The sequence below is a fragment of the Triticum dicoccoides genome, chromosome 1B (assembly GCF_002162155.2).
Source record: "Triticum dicoccoides isolate Atlit2015 ecotype Zavitan chromosome 1B, WEW_v2.0, whole genome shotgun sequence".
Classification (NCBI taxonomy): domain Eukaryota; kingdom Viridiplantae; phylum Streptophyta; class Magnoliopsida; order Poales; family Poaceae; genus Triticum; species Triticum dicoccoides.
In genome coordinates this window covers 334672240-334690358 of record NC_041381.1, presented here as the reverse complement: position 1 = coordinate 334690358, position 18119 = coordinate 334672240, and the positions used below count along the sequence as shown (strand labels likewise).

At 46.7% G+C, this 18119-nt stretch overlaps 2 protein-coding genes across 2 annotated transcripts; one reads left to right on the top strand and one right to left on the bottom strand.

Moving 5' to 3' along the window:
• The first annotated feature begins 657 nt into the window (after window positions 1-657).
• LOC119333594 (pentatricopeptide repeat-containing protein At1g61870, mitochondrial-like) lies at window positions 658-2301 on the top strand. Its single transcript, XM_037606447.1, has one exon. The coding sequence runs from the start codon at window positions 701-703 to the stop codon at window positions 1979-1981; it is 1281 nt and encodes a 426-aa protein (XP_037462344.1). The 5' UTR covers window positions 658-700; the 3' UTR covers window positions 1982-2301.
• Window positions 2302-2457: 156 nt separating this feature from the next.
• Window positions 2458-4861, bottom strand: LOC119333605 (type III polyketide synthase A-like). The gene is made up of 2 exons (XM_037606451.1): window positions 4501-4861; window positions 2458-3687 (listed from the first exon to the last, which is right to left on the bottom strand). Exons 1-2 carry the CDS (start codon window positions 4697-4699, stop codon window positions 2714-2716), a joined length of 1173 nt encoding a protein of 390 aa, XP_037462348.1. The 5' UTR covers window positions 4700-4861; the 3' UTR covers window positions 2458-2713.
• Window positions 4862-18119: the final 13258 nt, after the last annotated feature.

Below are 18119 nucleotides of genomic sequence, written 5' to 3'. Positions count from 1 at the left end.
GCTTCACCTGCACCATACTCCCTACAAAGTTGAGTCACCTATTTTGGAACGGAGGGAGTACAAACGAAGCATAGTGCAAGAGCAGCGAGGAGTTTCAAAACAAAAAACGACGAGGAAACTGTTTTTCTACTTCACACATGAATTCATAAAACCACATAAAAGAGAAGAAATATGCATGAACTAAAGGAAATACCCGTGGGGCATGATCTCATTTCTCATGTTTGTATTCCTCAAACATTTTGGTCGAACAATAGCTCATCTAATAGAAATTTTAAATAAGCGCACAATTGGCAACTAAACAAATGATCAAGAAATTTTGAACAAACTATTCCTTGGTTCCAAAATCATATTGAACAAAAGAAAACACTTCACCAATCACTGTGGTTTATGCACGGAATGAAATGGATTGTCGGCTGTCAAAATATCTGAAATTCATAACCCTGCTGCTCGGATTTAAAACAACGATGATCAATCAAATAGGGTTCTTATTTAAGTTCAGTTTTAGGGGTTTCAAGAACAATTTCAGGTTAACCAAAATGGAGAGAGTAGGAGGCCTTCATAGGGTTTTTGGCGAAATGGACTAGTGCTACAGGGAAGCAGACTGTAGCAGTTGTGCAAACTTCCGCAGTAGAAAGGGGAAGTCCCCTCAAACACACAAGGCCCAAACCCTCGCAAACCCCGTGCTCACTCACCAATCACCATGGCGTCCCTCCTGCGCCGCCGCCACCCCCACCCCTCCGCCGTCTCCGCCCACCTCCTCCGCCGCCTCTCCGCGCTCCCGGACGTCGATCCTTCGCCAGCCTCCGGCCCCGCCCGCGCGGCGGCCCGCGCCTCCATCATCGATCTCCAGCTCGCCGTCCGCGCGGAGACCGACCCGGACCGCGTCCACTCCCTCGTCGCCTCCGCGCTCTCCAGCCCCGACTACCACCGTCTCCACACCTCGCGCGACCTCTTCTCCCTCGCCGCCTCCCGCCTCGACCGCCTCCACCGCCCCGACCTCGCCGCCTCCCTCCTCGACCAGCTCCTCGCCTCCGCCCCGGTCTCCCCCGGCCTCCTCGCGCGCGCCATCTCCCTCTTCCCGGGCCCGGACGACGCCGTCCGTGCCTTCTCCTCCTCCGCCCCCGCCGCCCGCTCCGATGTCTCCCTCTCCGCCCTCCTCTCCGCGCTTCTACGCGCGGGCCGCATCGACGACCTCAAGTCAACCTTCAAATCCGCCGAGTCCTCTCTCGGCGTCGCCCCTGGCTGCGCCTCCCACAACGTGCTCCTCCACGCTCTGGTCAAGAGCTCTGAGCTCCCGGCCGCCCGCAAGCTGCTCAACGAAATGGCCAAGAAGAAGTTTAAGCATCGCCCGCCCCCGGACATCATATCTTACAATACTCTCCTCGCTGGGTTCTCCGAGCAGGACGATGCCGAGGAGTTTGAGAAGCTGCTCAAGGAAATCAATGAGAACAAGCTGGAGCCTAATGTCGTCACGTACAATTGCCGGATGCGTTGGTTTGCAAGGAAGGGGGAAACCTTCAAGGGCGAGGAGCTGCTCGATGTGATGGAGTCAAAAGGCGTGCTGCCCAATTACGTTACTTACAATGCGCTTGTGCAGGGCTACTGCAAGGAGGGGAATGTCGGGGCCGCCATGCGAGTATTCAAGAGGATGAAGGTGATGAAGAGGCGGGAGGGGAGGAGTGACTTGGGAGTGTCGGTGCACTCGCAGACGTATGTCCTGCTGTGTAAGAGTTTGGTAGAGAAGGGAAGGCTTGATGATGCCCTGTGGCTTTGTAACAGCTGCTTTGCAATGAAGGCAGCGCCATCATTTGAGGCTGTCAAGGGTTTAGTCGAGGGGTTGGTCAAGGGAGGGAGGTCTGCAGAGGCGAAGGGTGTTGTTGCCAAGATGAACTTTCTTGTGAAAGGGGATGCTAAAGTTGCTTGGGAGAAGATTGCTGGTGAATTATCTCTTGAAGAGGGAGCACCAAGTTCAGATCCATGATTTGTTGGAGGCATGCAAGTCAGTTCTGATTTATTCAAGTGTTTTGGCCTTTGAATAACGTTGATGAACAAGAAGGGCATTCACATGGGTTCTAGTATTGTCTTCATGGGCCTATCTTTCAAGGTCCAATAGTTAGATCAGAGTGTAATGTCTCTATAAGGCAGAATGGTCAGTGCCATTTCATAATCCCTTTTCTGTAAGAGCTTCTTCTATTTTGTTGCCTTTTGGTAATACTTAAAAAGATATTGCATTTGTTGAAGTGCTAAGGGGATCATGATACTATCTACTATCCTATCACTGTAACTGTTTGCTTAGTATAATTCAGAATAGTTTTATGATAATGGTATGTTTCAACCCTCAGTTGTTCTGCTTCTTTTTCCTTCTGAGAGGAAGGTAGTTGTACCAGTATTAGTTTGCTCATGCACTTGTACATTGTACAACCAGCACAGATAAAAAAAATCACAGCTTATACAGTCTTGGGAACAAACTCGAGTAACCGACATTGTTTGATAATTGATAGCATAAAGCATAAAATTACAAAGTACTGAGTATGTAGTGAACAGAAATCATCAAGACGCTATGCTTATGATATTCTTACAGTATATAATTATAGTCGCGAAGTGCTATCCTTACACTGTATAATTATAATTGTGAAATGCTACTGTGCCATGTAAAGCTTGTTTGTGATCTTTCCATGTATCTGGTAGTAACCTACTTGGATCTCCTTCAATTTCAGTTAATGCGCCGAACTAGCATTCCTTCAAATGTGATGCCTGGGCCAAAAGCCAAGATCAATCCCCACTCTTCCCTTATTGCCCCTTTCTTCAACTCATCCCTCAAATACTCCAGCACATAGAAGACTGTGTTGCTGCTCACATTCCCATAGTTCATCAGGGCCTTTCTACTGATCTTGAGTTTATCTGGCTCAAGTTCAAGACAAACCTCCAGCCTGTTCAATATTGCTGGTCCACCGGGATGCACAGCCCAAAATACATCATTGAACTCCTTTATCCCAACCTTGTCCATGAGTATCCTGCAGAAGCCTTCTATGCGGCTTTCAATCTTTTCAGGCAAATCACGCCCCAGTTTGAAGTTAATCCCTTCCTCTGAGATCTTGCCATCAATTACCTTGTCTGTCCCTGGTAGGAACTCCTGGGTTGAGAACTCAAGCTCCAAGAAAGGATCCTCTTCTGCTTTGATAGGGCTTGCTCCAATAATTGCAGCTGATGCACCATCACCAAACAGAGCAGCACCAACAAGGTCATAAGGACGATCAGGGCTTGGCGGCCGGAAGCCCAACACAGTTGTCTCCGCCGCTATTACAAGGACACGGCTCCCTGGGTTGTTCTCTGCAATGTCCTTGGCAGTGCGGAGGGCGGCAGCACCACCTGAGCAGCCAAGGAAGAGAAGGGATGTGCGCACTGTGTTTGGAGAGAGGCCAAGACGGGTTGCCAGGAAAAGATCACCCCCCGGGAGGCGAAGCTCGCTGGAGGAGATGTAGACCAGGTGGGTAATATCAGCTGCTGGACGGCCCCACTCACCAAGGGCGGCACGAGCTGCAGCAGCACCAAGTTCAAGCACCGCGGCATTGCAGATGTCAAGCCGTGGTGTCAATGTTGGAGTGCCTTCTGTCTTCAATTCTGGGTGTTCATCCAGGAGCTCCTTCGACATGACAGTGTACCTTGTCCTCACTGTTGTGGTCTTGCCTGTCAAATCAAATCACAGGGGAACCATTATACATACATTGGAGGGACTGATGCAAATTACTACTCCCTCCGTTCGGAAATAAGTGTTGTGGGTTTAGTTCAAATTTGAACTAAAACCACGTCACCTTTTTCCGAACGGAGGGAATACATAACAAATAAGTATAGTTTATAGTTTGTGATTATGTACTATTAACTCTTATTTGCTTAGCCCTCACCACAAACAGAAGGAGGAAAACAAATGGTGTTCTAGTGTTCTTATTTGAGGGGGTGTCCTAGTGTTTCTCCTAGAGCAAAAAATAATTACAATTGAAGAGTAATAATTCTAGTTGTGCACGCATGTTGTTTCTAGGTGGATTTTTTTTGAGTGGCCAATGACTGTAGGAGAGTTGTCCTACAGTCTTCTCTTGTGGAATTTTGTTTCTAGGTGGCATTTTGTTGTGTTTCTCATCACACTAATTCCATTTTACACATGATTTATACTCAAATAGTTTAGATACTGCTGATTTTCTTAACCTAAACTGTGACCGGGATTTAGTACTAATGACCATGTGAACATTTTATTTATCTACTGAGTGGAGATTGATTGTCTTTCCCATTGTACTAATTGCACTTTGCACCTATGATAACTGATAGTTAAACTAAAGCATGGTAGATTCTGTGCACTAAGATGTTACAACCAGATGGCAACCATATTACAACTCACTGTTGCCAGTGATCTCTTTAAGGAGAGCCAACTATTGTTGCCAACTTAAATGCCTCAGCCCGAGAAGCAGGTATGTAAAACTGCAAATGACATGAAGGAAGGGAACTCACAGAGGCGCTCGAGCTTGGCCCTGGTGGCGGGGTCGTCGCAGCTGGTGTCCTGGAGGTAGGTCTCGACGAGCTTCTCCTGGGGTAGAACTTGCTCAGGGAGACCCTTGCCGAGCGCGAGCAGCTTGGCCTTGCCCCCTGAGCCATGGCTTCTGCCGTTGCCGCCCCCGCTGATGCTCCCGAGTCCACCAAGGCCAGACATCACTGCCTCACAGGCGCTCCTTGCTTGCTTCCGTTTCAGGCTTACAAGTTCTCTGCTCCTGCGATTTCGCTGTGTGCGTGATGGGTGCGCTGCTTTAATAGGGGATGCTCGCCATGGGGCTGTTTGGGTTCAGGCTTGCAGGGAACGGGTTGTTTGGTGTTAGGCCTGAGGGAACGACGGTGTGAGTGAAAACCGAAAAGGATGGTAGGTTGTGGACTGGTTATCTGGTTTTCTTCCAGTTTTTGTGGAAGGGCGGCTCGGCGAAGGTTCGTTCCTCTCACCCCCTTCTTTGGCTCGCCCATAGTTTTTGCCCATCTATTCGGTGTGATCTTTTTTCATGTGACCCCATGCCCTGTTGTAAAAATGTCTCATGCTTGTTTGTTTACCTGAAACGTGGTTGATGCCGGAGTCTGTGGGCAGGCAGACACACTTGCTCGTGAAATGTAGTTACAGTTTGTTACTAGTATGAGCAGTGTCTCTTCACTTCACTTCTCTCCGGCGGGTATACTGTTTCTTGGAAATTGTCAGTTTTCAACATCACTACAAGGTTGTTCTGGAGCTGAAACCTGGAGGTTCTCTCCTGTTGCTGCTTGTGCCTGGGACGCCTAATACGCGGTTTGCGCGCAACTTGTGCCACCGTGCCAGGATTGTTATATGCACACACTCGGCGCCCAACTCAAGCCCGCGCCTGAGGCCGCGCGACACGGCTCCCTGGCTCCGATGAATCCTTGCCCACACCGTGCGTGCGCTCTCCAGACGGCCTGTACCAAGCGGCACGGCCAGCATTGGCTTCAAAAACTGCCCAAGACGAGGGAGAATTGTTCGGTCACTCCCAACATCGCCGCCTGTTTAACTGCAGCTGCATGCTCCCGTTTCTTATCTTTGGCGATACTCTGTATACTCGTCGTGAGCATCTATTGCACACAGCAGTCTTCGACAATGCGTAGCCTCACATCGCCGGTTTGCTCGACATGACCAGGACCGAGGCCCGGTTGTGGGTGAAGAGCAGGGGCTGTCGGACTAAACATGCTACTCCCGGGGATTTCTAGCTCTTTTTTTTTTTTTTGAGAGAGAGAGGCTCCCACGGCATGCTTTACTGGTTGCAAAACATAGTTACATCGTTCACAAGATATATAAGGCAATAAAAAGTTAGGTGGTTCATCAACCCAATTACAAGTAATTCTAGAAATATAGCAATCTTTAGTAGTTCCATTACCTACGTCGTTGGCTTCCCTTGAGCAATGCTGAAACTTAACTCTTCTTATATCTCTGAGGATTCTCTTCCACACAGTTGACATAGATTGCGGCAACCTCATCCCACCATTGTTCCGGACCTGAGCAAGCTTCAATGACCTCCACCTTGTTGGACTCCACTTGAATTGCATTACATCCTACTCCTTCCGCATCAAAATATAAGGCGTTTTTTAAGGCTAGTTTAGCCTAAAAAACATCTTATATTTTGATACAAAGGTATTATATGGGAAGCCAAAACCAGTCCTTGCTGAACTCCTAGTGCCTCGGCCCTGAAAGCAGAGAAGACGCATGCGGTATGATTTCACTTGACGCAGCGATAAAGTTTCCATTGATTTTCCTCAATGCGGCTCCAACCGAGCCATTTCCCTCATTGTGGAACGAGGCATTGACGTTAGAGCATCTCCAACAGGCGTGGTAGTGCGGCACGCTAATTTTTTTTCAGCATCGAAATAGCGTTTTAGCCCGCGTAGGAGGGCGGTTGCTTTTCTAGGTGCCACAAAATTTACCGCGTCGCTATAGCGCTTCACCAGACGCGGTAAAATCCAACGCGCCCAGCCAGTGCTTGGAAAAAATATGAAACAACATAGCATAGTTCAAGCCCAAACCACAAGCAAGTTCATACGATGCTAAAAATAAATAGATATAAAACGATGCTCGGTGGTGTAGTCCGACGACATAAACACGTCGAGCCACCGAGGATCTTCATCGTCCCAGGTCGACACAGGTCTCAGGTCGATCTGGGCTTCCGCCAGTTCCTTCCGCGCATGCTTGTCTGCCCGACGCACGGCTTGCTCCGCCCTCCTCTGCGCCCAGAACTCGCTCTCGGCGACGTCATCCTGTGGGAAGTGCTCGCGCCACACCGCCATGGCGTGCTCGTCCGCCTCGGCGATGAGGAGGCGGTGCTCCCGCCTTCGCTGGAGGCGGCGATCCTTGTCGTTGATTAGTTGCGGGGGAGGCGCGGGATCCTGCGCCTGCTCGCGCGTCCGCACGTAAAAGAAATTCATCTGCGACCGAGGTCGCCCGAGGCGCCAAGCCGCCGCATCGTACACGCAGGCGGCCTCGTGGGTAGTGTCAAATGTTCCGAACCCGAGGCGTGTATCATCGGAGTGAATCTCCGTGTAATACACGCCGGAGGGGCCGAGGCAGATGCCGCGGTAGCCCGAGCTGCTCCGAGGGCGCAGTGGCATGGCGGGGTGTTGGAACAGAGGGGGGAGAAGGCGCGGCGGCGGTGGGGCGCTGGAAGAGGCGGTGGGAGAAGGCGCGATGGTGGCGGGGCGCTGGAAGAGGCGGAGGAAGAAGGCGTGGCTGGAGGGAAGTCATGGCGGATGTCGAGTGCATGCGCGTGGCTTTTAACCAGTACGCTGGGTGTCGCGCGGCAAAACTACCCCACGCGCGCCAATTTATTTCACGGGCCCTCTCGTGCGCCGCAAATTTCACGCGCCTGTTGAAGATGCTCTTAGAGCAACTCCAACCCAACGACCCAAATCGTCCGCATGCGTCCATTTGAATCTGCGCGGACAAAAGTGGAGGCCTAACAAGCCGACCCAACCCAAAACGCGTCCGTTTTATGTCTGCATCAACGCATTTGCGGCGCAAAATTGCGACGGAAATGCGTCGCGCGCCTTCTCGATGTCCGCCGCGTCACCACCTGGCGGCCGTCCAACTACCCGCCGCCAGCTTGGTCAGCTTAATTTATGACCTCAGACCCACGCGTCAGCGACGACGGCCGGCCTTTTTAAGCCGAGCGTGCTGGGGGGAGGTGGGCGTCCTCATCCGCTTCCAGAAAGCCCCCGTCCCTATCTCGCCACCCTCTACTGCCCCGTCGGCGGCAACCCTAGTCACCTAGCCACCGCATGATGGGCTTCTTCTCCGAAAACGACAAAGGCAGGGCCAACACCATCCCTCTCCCCCGCCTCGCCCCGCCTCCGTCGGCGTCTTCCCGCTGGCCGAGGTAGCGCGTGAATGTGCCAGTGCACCAGGCAGAGTGGCACTGGCAGCACCGCGTCCCTCTCCCCTACCCCAATGTCACCCTGCCGCACGACTCACACTTGGATCTGGAGAGGATCCCAGTGCTGGCGGCGCCACGGTCGGCAAGGGCACACGCAGAGGAGGTGCGGCGCCGGCGGGCGCTGTTGGTGCCGGAGCAGCGGCGCGACTCCACCTATGATGTCGACTTGCCCTGTTGGGCGCATTGGTTCGCCTTCGAGCACGAGGAGGCCAGGCGGCGCGACGTCTGCCAAGTCTCCCGTAGCTTCCCGCCGCCACCCATCATCGTTCGCGACGAGGAAAAGGAGGCGGAGGCCACCTACCAGGTGGCCATTGTGACGCCCCCGATTCAATCGTACACTATTCATACACGCAAATGTGTATGATCAAGATCAGGGACTCACGGGAAGATATCACAACACAACTCTAGACACAAATTAAAATAATACAAGCTTTATATTACAAGCCAGGGGCCTGGAGGGCTCGAATACAAACAAGTCAGCGGGAGCAACAATATCTGAGTACATACATAAGTTAAACAAGTTTGCCTAGCACTGGTTAACATATAACACGAAAAAATGCCACATGACAAGAAATCATAACCCCACTGCCCCAAGGAGACAACATGAATCCCGACGGACAAACTAGACGAGGATCAAAGCTCAAATTAAAGATAAACTCATAGAAAAGGGGTCCATCAATACATGTCCTAATTAACATAGCCGGCTTGACCTAGATGGCAGCCGAGTAGTCTTCATGCATGTGCTCCCAATGACCAGCGCCTTGGAGGAACTCAGTTGTCGCTGTTTAACCCTCGCAGTGATCCGAAGCACATGACACCTAATATTGCGAGATGACAAGAAACCTTTTTTAGATTTCTCATCAGAACTACAACCCTGTACAACACAACCTGCATGATATGTAGATGATAGCCAATCCAGCCGTCTACTGGAGTTTGGTCTGCATGGACGAACTGATCTTCCATGTCATGCAGGGATCGTCCAGGTACCGACGTCTGTACAACACTGCTCCAGTACTATCACTCATCTCTCTTTTCTAATAACTTAGCTGACTTGCGGGGCCAGGGAATGTGCCTATGGTCAGTTCTCAATTGCGGTCCCACATGTGTGTGCAAACGCAATATGGTCAGTTCCATTCGGAGAGCAGCGTGCCAGACCGACCGACCGTCTGGGGTGTGACGTGAACGCGACAGGCGTGTTGTATACATGTGTACCACCATTTTCTTGAGGCTTTGCTCCATGGCGCAATCCATGGATACGAAGTTATATTTAAAAGTCGAGGGTGGGGCTTTTCTCGCACGGTAGGCGGGGCAGTTCCGCCTAGTTGGTTAGACAGAGAGGTGAGAAGATGAGGGAGTAGTCTGCTGCAAACGTAGAGCTGTCTGATTTGACGGCGAGTTACTACTGGACAGGTGCATGGGGCCCTGTGATTTGACTTGCCATTATCATTTTAACAGTGGCGCTACGACTGGCGTGAGTCTCCCGATTCCTGACCACCTCTATGGTATACAGGTGCCAAGTACTGTACTCCTTACTCCTTTTGGCAAATGCAATAAATACTACCCCTCTCTCTCAGTTTACAAGGCATGCGTGTACCCATTGGTCGTCAATTTGACCAACCTAATAGATGTCATATACAGTATTACAAAAAGCATACCATTATAAACTTCAGATGTTCTATTTTCAAATGATATAATTTTTGTGTTATATATTTTATATTACGGTGATAAAATTGACAATCTAGGTATATGAGCAGGACTTGTAAACTGAAATAGAGGGAGTACGAAGAAAGAGACAGAGAGAAGTAAAAAAAATTAATCTTATAGCCAACCTTACAACTAACCTTGTTGCATGAGTGACTAAGTGATGACTATGTATGACATGCCAACATCAGATAGCCTAACGCACCTGGACAGAGGAAGTAGTTTCATGCATGCAGAGTAGGGAAAAAATGCTCATTTATAGCCGTCTGAAATCTCGAAGGGCGCAGCCGCACGAGCGAGGCGACGGTCATGGTAGGCGTGACCATGATATGGGCTGCTAACAACCCTTGGATCTAAGATCAAACGATCGCATGCTAAGTTGCTGAAAATTTGTAGAATAACCCTCCATGATAGGATATTCACCCATAGGTCTAGAATCACGCCATGCAACCGTTCGATCTTAGATCCAAGAGCTCTCGGAAGCCCGTATCATGGGAGCATGGAAAGCCCTGCCGTTTGCATGCCCCACTCAACATTTTGATAATCGGAAAATCGCTAGCAGTTCGCTCCTACTCGTCCCCGGCCGTCCTTTAACATTACGACAGTTCGCTCCTAGTCGTCCCATCCTTTCACATTATAGCAGTTCCACTAATCCTAACCCTCCTCCCAAATCCATGGTGTCCCAAATCTCCATGATTGGTGGTGAGTACAAGGTTAGAACCATCACCATTGATGAACTCGACGTCATCTACACACGTTTCCGCGACGGTGAAAGGATGCCTTGCTCGCTTCAAACATGTTTGAAAAGTCAAAGGGTGATGAGTGGGTCGCTGAGCTAGATGTTGAGTACACCATAGTCCTGGGAAAAGAGAAGAATCTAAAGGAGGAAGGGAAGAAGATGCACACCGTGATCCAGGTTTGCGTGCATAACTTGTGCTTGGTCTACCACATATGCCATGCCGACATTGAGTGCGAGGATTTTGAGAACTTCCTCGGGGGCGGCAAAGTCAAATTCGTTTTTGTAGACTTTACGAATGATAAAGAAGTCCTGGGTCGGATAGGCCTCGCTGTAGGCCAGCCCTTCGACCTCCAGAGGAATGTGCTGGTGTCGTCCCGTCAGCCTTCAATGCTGACCCTGGCAGCAACCATGGTTGATCCTTCATACGGTAAATTGACGAAACCTCCGCCCAAGGTTCATCTTGCATGGCAGTGGAATGTACTAGATAGAGACCACATCAATTACGCTACAATGGATGCCTACCTTTGTTTCAATATCTACAAGGGTTGGATGAAGAGCGAGAGCCAACTGTGTGGTTCAAGCAAAGAAGTATCGATAAAGAGGAAGAGGGACAAGGACGAAGTCGAGCACGTGGACGAGGAGTCCGAGTAAGGTGGCAGTGTCGTTGCTCATGGTGGTTGTAATGCAGTGTCTACCTGATTAGTTGCTTAGTTTAATTTCACGGTGCTTAGTTTTATTTGAGGGGTGTGTTTTGCTGAGCCCCCAGCAGAACTATGTTATGTACTTTCTCGTTACTTTAACTCTTTAGTACATACATACTAGTATTTCTTATAGTTCATCTTGTAGTTGGTAGTACTACCACTCGTTTCTTCACAATTATATACGTACAATATATATGGCCAACATCATATAGCCAACAGTTTAGTTGTCAAAGAATTTAGGGTGCTTAGTTTTATTTGAGGGGTGTGTTGTGTTGGACACCATTATTATGACTCAAACCTCTTTTCCCATGTTATAATGACATAAATACCTATGGACCAACATGCCAACTCTCCCTCCATCTCACTACAATACAATAAAGTATGGGGGCCTACTTGATCCCAACAGCGTTCTTATTTTCCTGTAAAATTATTTGCTTGGTTATTCCTGACAAGTGGGGCCACACTTATCATTGTGAGATAGACAAAATCGACATGTGGGTCTAGGCTTATTTTTGTCATATAACGTAGTCAACGAGGTTTGACGTGAAAATAACAATGTCTAAAGGTATTTTTGAGCAAACATCTAACGGAACGATGGCATTTTTGAGATATCTAATTGCATTTTGAGCAAGCATCTCACGGATCAATGGCATTTTTAGTAGTTGTAACTTCTAGTGGCAAAACTGAGTAGTGAGACACAACTAGTGGCATAAATAATAAAAACCCAAGAATTAAATAGGTATGCTAATTTCTTTAATAGAATTTAGCACCCCATCTAAGCACATACTAGCTTTTTTAATAGTACTATATGCATAATTTGGCGACAAGCGCTCTTTATATGTACCACCTTTTTTCTTTAATTTCATCTTGTTAGTTTTGCTCCATGGTGCGATCCATTGATACTACTACAATATAAAAGTATACATTTAAAAGGCTAGAGGGCGGGGCAGTCTCGCTTGGTCAGTTTCACGAGAGGCGAGGGCCTTTGTGATTTGACGGCTCATTACTGCTGGAAGGCGGGGCCTTGTGATTTGACTGCTCGTATAAATGTTGACGACGACCTGAGGAGGAGCAAAGAACCGTGCGGTATACTCAAGTTTTCAACTGGAGTACTAGTATGACGGAGGAGCACAAAACACGGCAGCCCAGTGCAATATGGCGATAAAAAATGATCTAATTTTCTAGTCATCGATCCCACGGTGCCATCGTTAGCATTGTTCTATTCATGCCTCGCAGGGAACGTGACACGTGCGGCGAAACACCCGAAGCAAAAGAAGAAACACATGAGCAAAAGAAAAAGGAAGATTACCCTCCCCCCCCCAAAAAGAAGGAAGACGCACACACAAAGTCTGGGGCGCTACTCTCTACTACATGAAGGGTTGCTGGCCGTGGAGTCATAACTGCTTCTTCATCGCCTCCACGACCTCCATCTGCTCGCGCATCTCCTCCACCATCTTCTTTATTCTGTCCATGATGCGGGATTTCTCGACGCAAGCCTTCATCATCTCTTCCATGGCCACATTACGTACCTTGATATCATCCGGGAGCTCGATGCGGAGCTTCGCCAACTCCTCCTTCTGTTCCATGATGAGGGCGTGCAACATCTTCACCGAGGAACTACTCTTCTGATGCAGCTTCTTCCAGCCGGAGTTCTCCTCCTTCAGCAGGTCGAGCTCATGGCGGAGCTTCGCATTGTCCTCCTGAAGTTGCAGGATTTCGCAGGTCACCTTCTTATCCGAGGCAATGCTCTTCTTCAGAAGCATCACCAAGCCAACGATCAACTCCCCCTGTTCATTGAGCTCAACATGCATGTCATCGAGGCTCTCCTTCAACAGCTCCACCAAGCCGTCGATGAACTCCTTCTGCTTATTGAGCCGATTGGGCATGTCGTCGAGGGATAATGACTGCTGCGCCGCCAGTTCGGCATCTTCGCCTTCGCGGCTAGGGCGCTCCTGGGAGCCCTCGCCTGCCTGTGAAAGATCTTTTGAGGTCTCTGCGAGGCGGTGAGCCCTCTTTTTTTTCCGCGGCCTTGGTCGCCGCTGCCTTGTTACGAGTAGTACTCGACCTACAACTCTGCACACCGGCCATGGCAAGGACAGACGAACAAGAAAGACTTATGAGGAGGAAGGTAGAGTAATTTTCGGCTAGGTAGTTCCCCTTCTTATAACCTAGTACTAACACCTGCATAGTGGGAACATGTTCAGGTTTGATACGTACTAGGTGTGAGCAGGTTTGCACTTAAGCATGGTATTACTACTTTGGAATGTGATGGGAACAAGCTAAAGATTAATTGATGGTTTTGGTTTCGAGGCCCGAAACGGCTCCCGATGAGTTTAGTGGGACATAAATTTCAAGTACTACTGCTCAAATGCGGTCGCACAAGTCAGTGATGTAACTGGTCGTACATGTCAGACCAAGCTGATGCGTGTCCCTTTGGTGAGACGCGGGTGCGACCGATCGTCTGTTGGTGCGACTGACTATAAGTATTACGCGATGGAGACTTCTGGTTGTGGCTTCGAGTGATTGTCACAACCAAGCATTCAAAAACTAGTGATAAATCAATTACCATCTTTTTCCAAACGACCAAGTATTTTCATAGGAATACAATACATATAGATGGAGTGATTGTCAAGGTTGCAAACCGACATGGCGTTGCAAGTTCGCTGCAGCAGCAACTGAGTAGGTCACTGCATCGCTAGCGGGGAAGGAGGGCAGCTCACCTCGCCTACGATGCATGCCTAGTGGCGCCGCCGCAGCTGGTCCCAGGATTTGGCTTCTCCTACCGCCCATTTGAACAGTTGCACCGGCTGCTCATGCCATTCCACAGGCATGCACGTTCTTTCCTCTACAGTCAACTTCGTGAATATGATCTCTGCCATTAGCCCCAGCTTGAAATCAACGCGACACTGCCAGATGCTGACATCCCTCAGCATCTCTCCCCTGAGATCGACTTGCGCCTCCGCCTTGTGCTTCACCAGGCGCAGCTCCTTCAAACTTGTCTCCAATCGATGCGATACTTCCTCGATCCGATTTGCCCTTGCTGCCCACCACCTGAAATGCAGCCCTGGCATGTCCTCCGGCGCCACCGATCTGTGATTCCAGAGCAATGGATCCCTGATACTTCTCCAACGTATCTATAATTTTTGATTGTTCCATGCTATTATATTATCCATCTTGGATGTTTTATATGCATTTATATGCTATTTTATATGATTTTTGGGACTAACCTATTAACCTAGAGCCCAGTTCCAGTTTCTGTTTTTTTCCTTGTTTTTGAGTTTTACAGAAAAGGAATACCAAACAAAGTCCATTGACTTGCCAATTTTTGCAGATTTTTTATGGACCAAAAGAAGCCCCCGAAGTAAAAGAGTTGGGCCAGAAGAGTCCCGAGCTATCCACGAGGGTGGAGGGCACGCCCCCTACCTCATGGATGACCCCGAGACCCACCCTGATGTGAGACCGACGCCAAAAATTCCTATAAATACATAAACCCCCGAAAAGAAACCTAGATCGGGAGTTCCGCCGCTGCAAGCCTCTGTAGCCACCAATAACAAATCGGGACCCTGTACCGGCACCCTGCCGTCGGGGGGTCCATCACCGGTGGCCATCCACATCATCTCGGCGCTCTCCATGATGAGGAGGGAATAGTTCACCCTCGAGGCTGAGGGTATGTACCAGTAGCTATGTGTTTGATCTCTCTCTCGTGTTCTTGATATGGCATGGTCTTGATGTATCGCGAGCTTTGCTATTATAGTCGGATCTTATGATTTTCTCCCCCTCTACTATCTTTTAATGGATTGATTTTTCCCTTTGAAGTTATCTTATTGGATTGAGTCTTTAAGGATTTGAGAACACTTGATGTATGCCTTGCATGTGCTTATCTATGGTGACAATGGGATATTCATGTGATCTACTTGATGTATGTTTTGGTGATCAACTTGCGGGTTCCGTGACCTTGGGAATCTATGCATAGGGGTTGGCACACATTTTCGTCTTGACTCTTCGGTAGAAACTTTGGGGCACTCTTTGAAGTTCTTTTTGTTGGTTGAATAGATGAATCTGAGATTGTGTGATGCATATCGTATAATCATACTCGCGGATACTTGAGGTGACATTGGAGTATCTAGGTGACATTAGGGTTTTGGTTGATGTGTGTCTTAAGGTGTTATTTTACTACAAACTCTAGGGCTGTTTGTGACACATATAGGAATAGCCCAATGGATTGGTCGGAAAGAATAACTTTGAGGTGGTTTCGTACCCTACAATAATCTCTTCATTTGTTTTCCGCTATTAGTGACTTTGGAGTGACTCTTTGTTGCATGTTGAGGGATTGTTATATGATCTAATAATGTTATTATTGTTGAGAGAACTTGCACTAGTGAAAGTATGAACCTTAGGCCTTGTTTCGAAGCATTGCAATACGTTTTCGCTCACTTTAACCACTTGCTACCTTGCTATTTTTATAACTTCAGATTACAAAAACCTATATCTACCATCCATATTGCACTTGTATCACCATCTCTTTGCCGAATTAGTGCACCTATACAATTTACCATTGTATTGGGTGTGTTGGGGACGCAAGAGACTTTTTGTTATTTGGTTGCAGGTTGTTTGAGAGAGACCATCTTCATCTTATGCCTCCCACGGATTGATAAACTTTAGGTCATCCACTTGAGGGAAATTTGCTACTGTCCTACAAACCTCTGCACTTGGAGGCCCAACTACGTTTACAAGAAGAAGGTTAGTAGGCATCAAGCTCTTTTCTGGCGCCATTGCCGGGGAGGTTAGTGCTTGAAGGTATATCTTTAGATCTTGCAATTGAATCTTTTAGTTTCTTGTTTTATCACTAGTTTAGTTTATAAAAGAAAACTACAAAAAATGGAATTGAAGGTGCCTCATATGCTTCATCTTTTTAATATCTTTCGTGAAAATGATGGAAAGGAATATTGTGCTCAAGTGTTAGAGGAAGAATGCAATAAAATATTTGACATACAATCTTTGAATGATGAGCATGATTTCAATGTTGTTAGTATGAATTCTTTGAATATCCATGATGCTAATGATATGCAAAGCCACAAGCTTGGGGATGCTATGTTTGATGAAGATGATATTTTTTGTCCCCCAAGTTTTGATGAGCAAATTTATTATGATGAAAGCATGCCTCCTATTTATGATGATTATATTGATGAAAGTGAGTTTGGAAGAGTGTCAACTTTAGGAAGTAATGATCCAACTATTTTGGAGGGTGTTGAATCCTATTGTGATAATTATGAAATGGAGAGGTCATGACTTTATTTAGTAATGGTTCCACTATTTCGAAGAGGTTTCAATTGATTATGATGAGAACAAAGTTGCTATCTATGATGATTATTGTGATGACATGTATGCTATAAATAATAATGATAACCATGAAACTTTTCATCTTGATTTTAATTTTCAATTGGATTATGCCTCACATGATAGTTATTTTGTTGAGTTTGCTCCCACTACTATTCATGAGGAGAAATTTGCTTATGTGGAGAGTAATAAAATTCTATGCTTATGCATCATGAAAAGAGTGATTTATGTAATAGTTATATTGTTGAATTAATTCATGATGCTACTGAAAATTATTATGAGGGAGGAGTATATGCTTGTAGGAATTGCAATAATATCAAGTTTCCTCTCTATGTGTTGAAAATCTTGAAGCTATGCTTGTTTTGCTTTCCTATGCTAGTTGATTTTTGTTCCCATATGTTGTCTCCTCACAAAATCCCTAGGCATAAGAAGTGGGTTAGACTTAAATGTGCTAGTCATATTCTTCATGATGCTCTCTTTGTGTTTCAATTCTTATCTTTTATGTGAGCATCATTGGAATCATCATGCCTAGCTAAAAAGGCATTAAGGAAAAGTGCTTGTTGGAAGACAACCAAATATTTAACCCTACTGTTTTTGTGTGTTCACATGATTAAGCTACTGTAGTAATCATGTTTTATAGCTTTTGTTCAATAAAGTGCCAAGTAAAGCCTTTAGGATAGCTTGTGGTAATAGTTGTGTTGATCTTGCTGAAAATCAAAAACTTTTGCGCTCAGTAAATAATTTCCAGAATCTTATTGATACGTGATTTTGACCTGATTCTTTTTGCTATGGATGGTGAACAAATTTCTCAGGTGGAAATAATTTTTACAGAATTTTTGGAGTTACATACGTATTCGAGAGTTATAGATTACTACAGACTGTTCTGTTTTTGACAGATTCTCTTTTCTATGTGTTGTTTGCTTGTTTTGATGAATCTATGAGTAGTATTGGAGGGTATGAACCATAGAGAAGTTGGAATACAGTATATATTACACCAATATAAATTAATAATGAGTTCACAACAGTACCAAAAGTGGTGATTTATTTTCTTATACTAACGGAGCTTATGAGATTTTCTGTTGAGTTTTGTGTTGTGAAGTTTTCAAGTTTTGGGTAAAGATTCAATGGACTATGGAATAAGGAGTGGCAAGAGCCTAAGCTTGGGGATTCCCAAGGCACCCCAAGTTAATATTCAAGGAAAACCAAGAGCCTAAGCTCGGGGATGCCCTGGAAGGCATCCCCTCTTTTGTCTTCGTTCATCGGTAACTTTACTTGGAGCTATATTTTTATTTAGCACACGATATGTGTTTTTCTTAGAGCGTCATTTTATTTTATTTTGTTTTGCTTGCTGTTTGAATAATATCCCAAGATCTGAAATTCTTAAATGTTAGAGAGTCTTCACATAGTTGCATAATTATTCGACTACTCATTGATCTTCACTTATATCTTTCGGAGTAGTTTGTCATTTGCTCTAGTGCTTCACTTATATCTTTTTAGAGCATGATGGTAGTTCTATTTTTTGAAGAAATTTTTGAACTCTCATGCTTCACTTATATTATTTTGAGAGTCTTTTAGAACAACATGGTAATTTGCTTGGGTTATAAAACTAGTCCTGATATGATGGGCATCGAGGGATATAATAAAAACTTTCATATAAAGTGCATTAAATACTATGAGAAG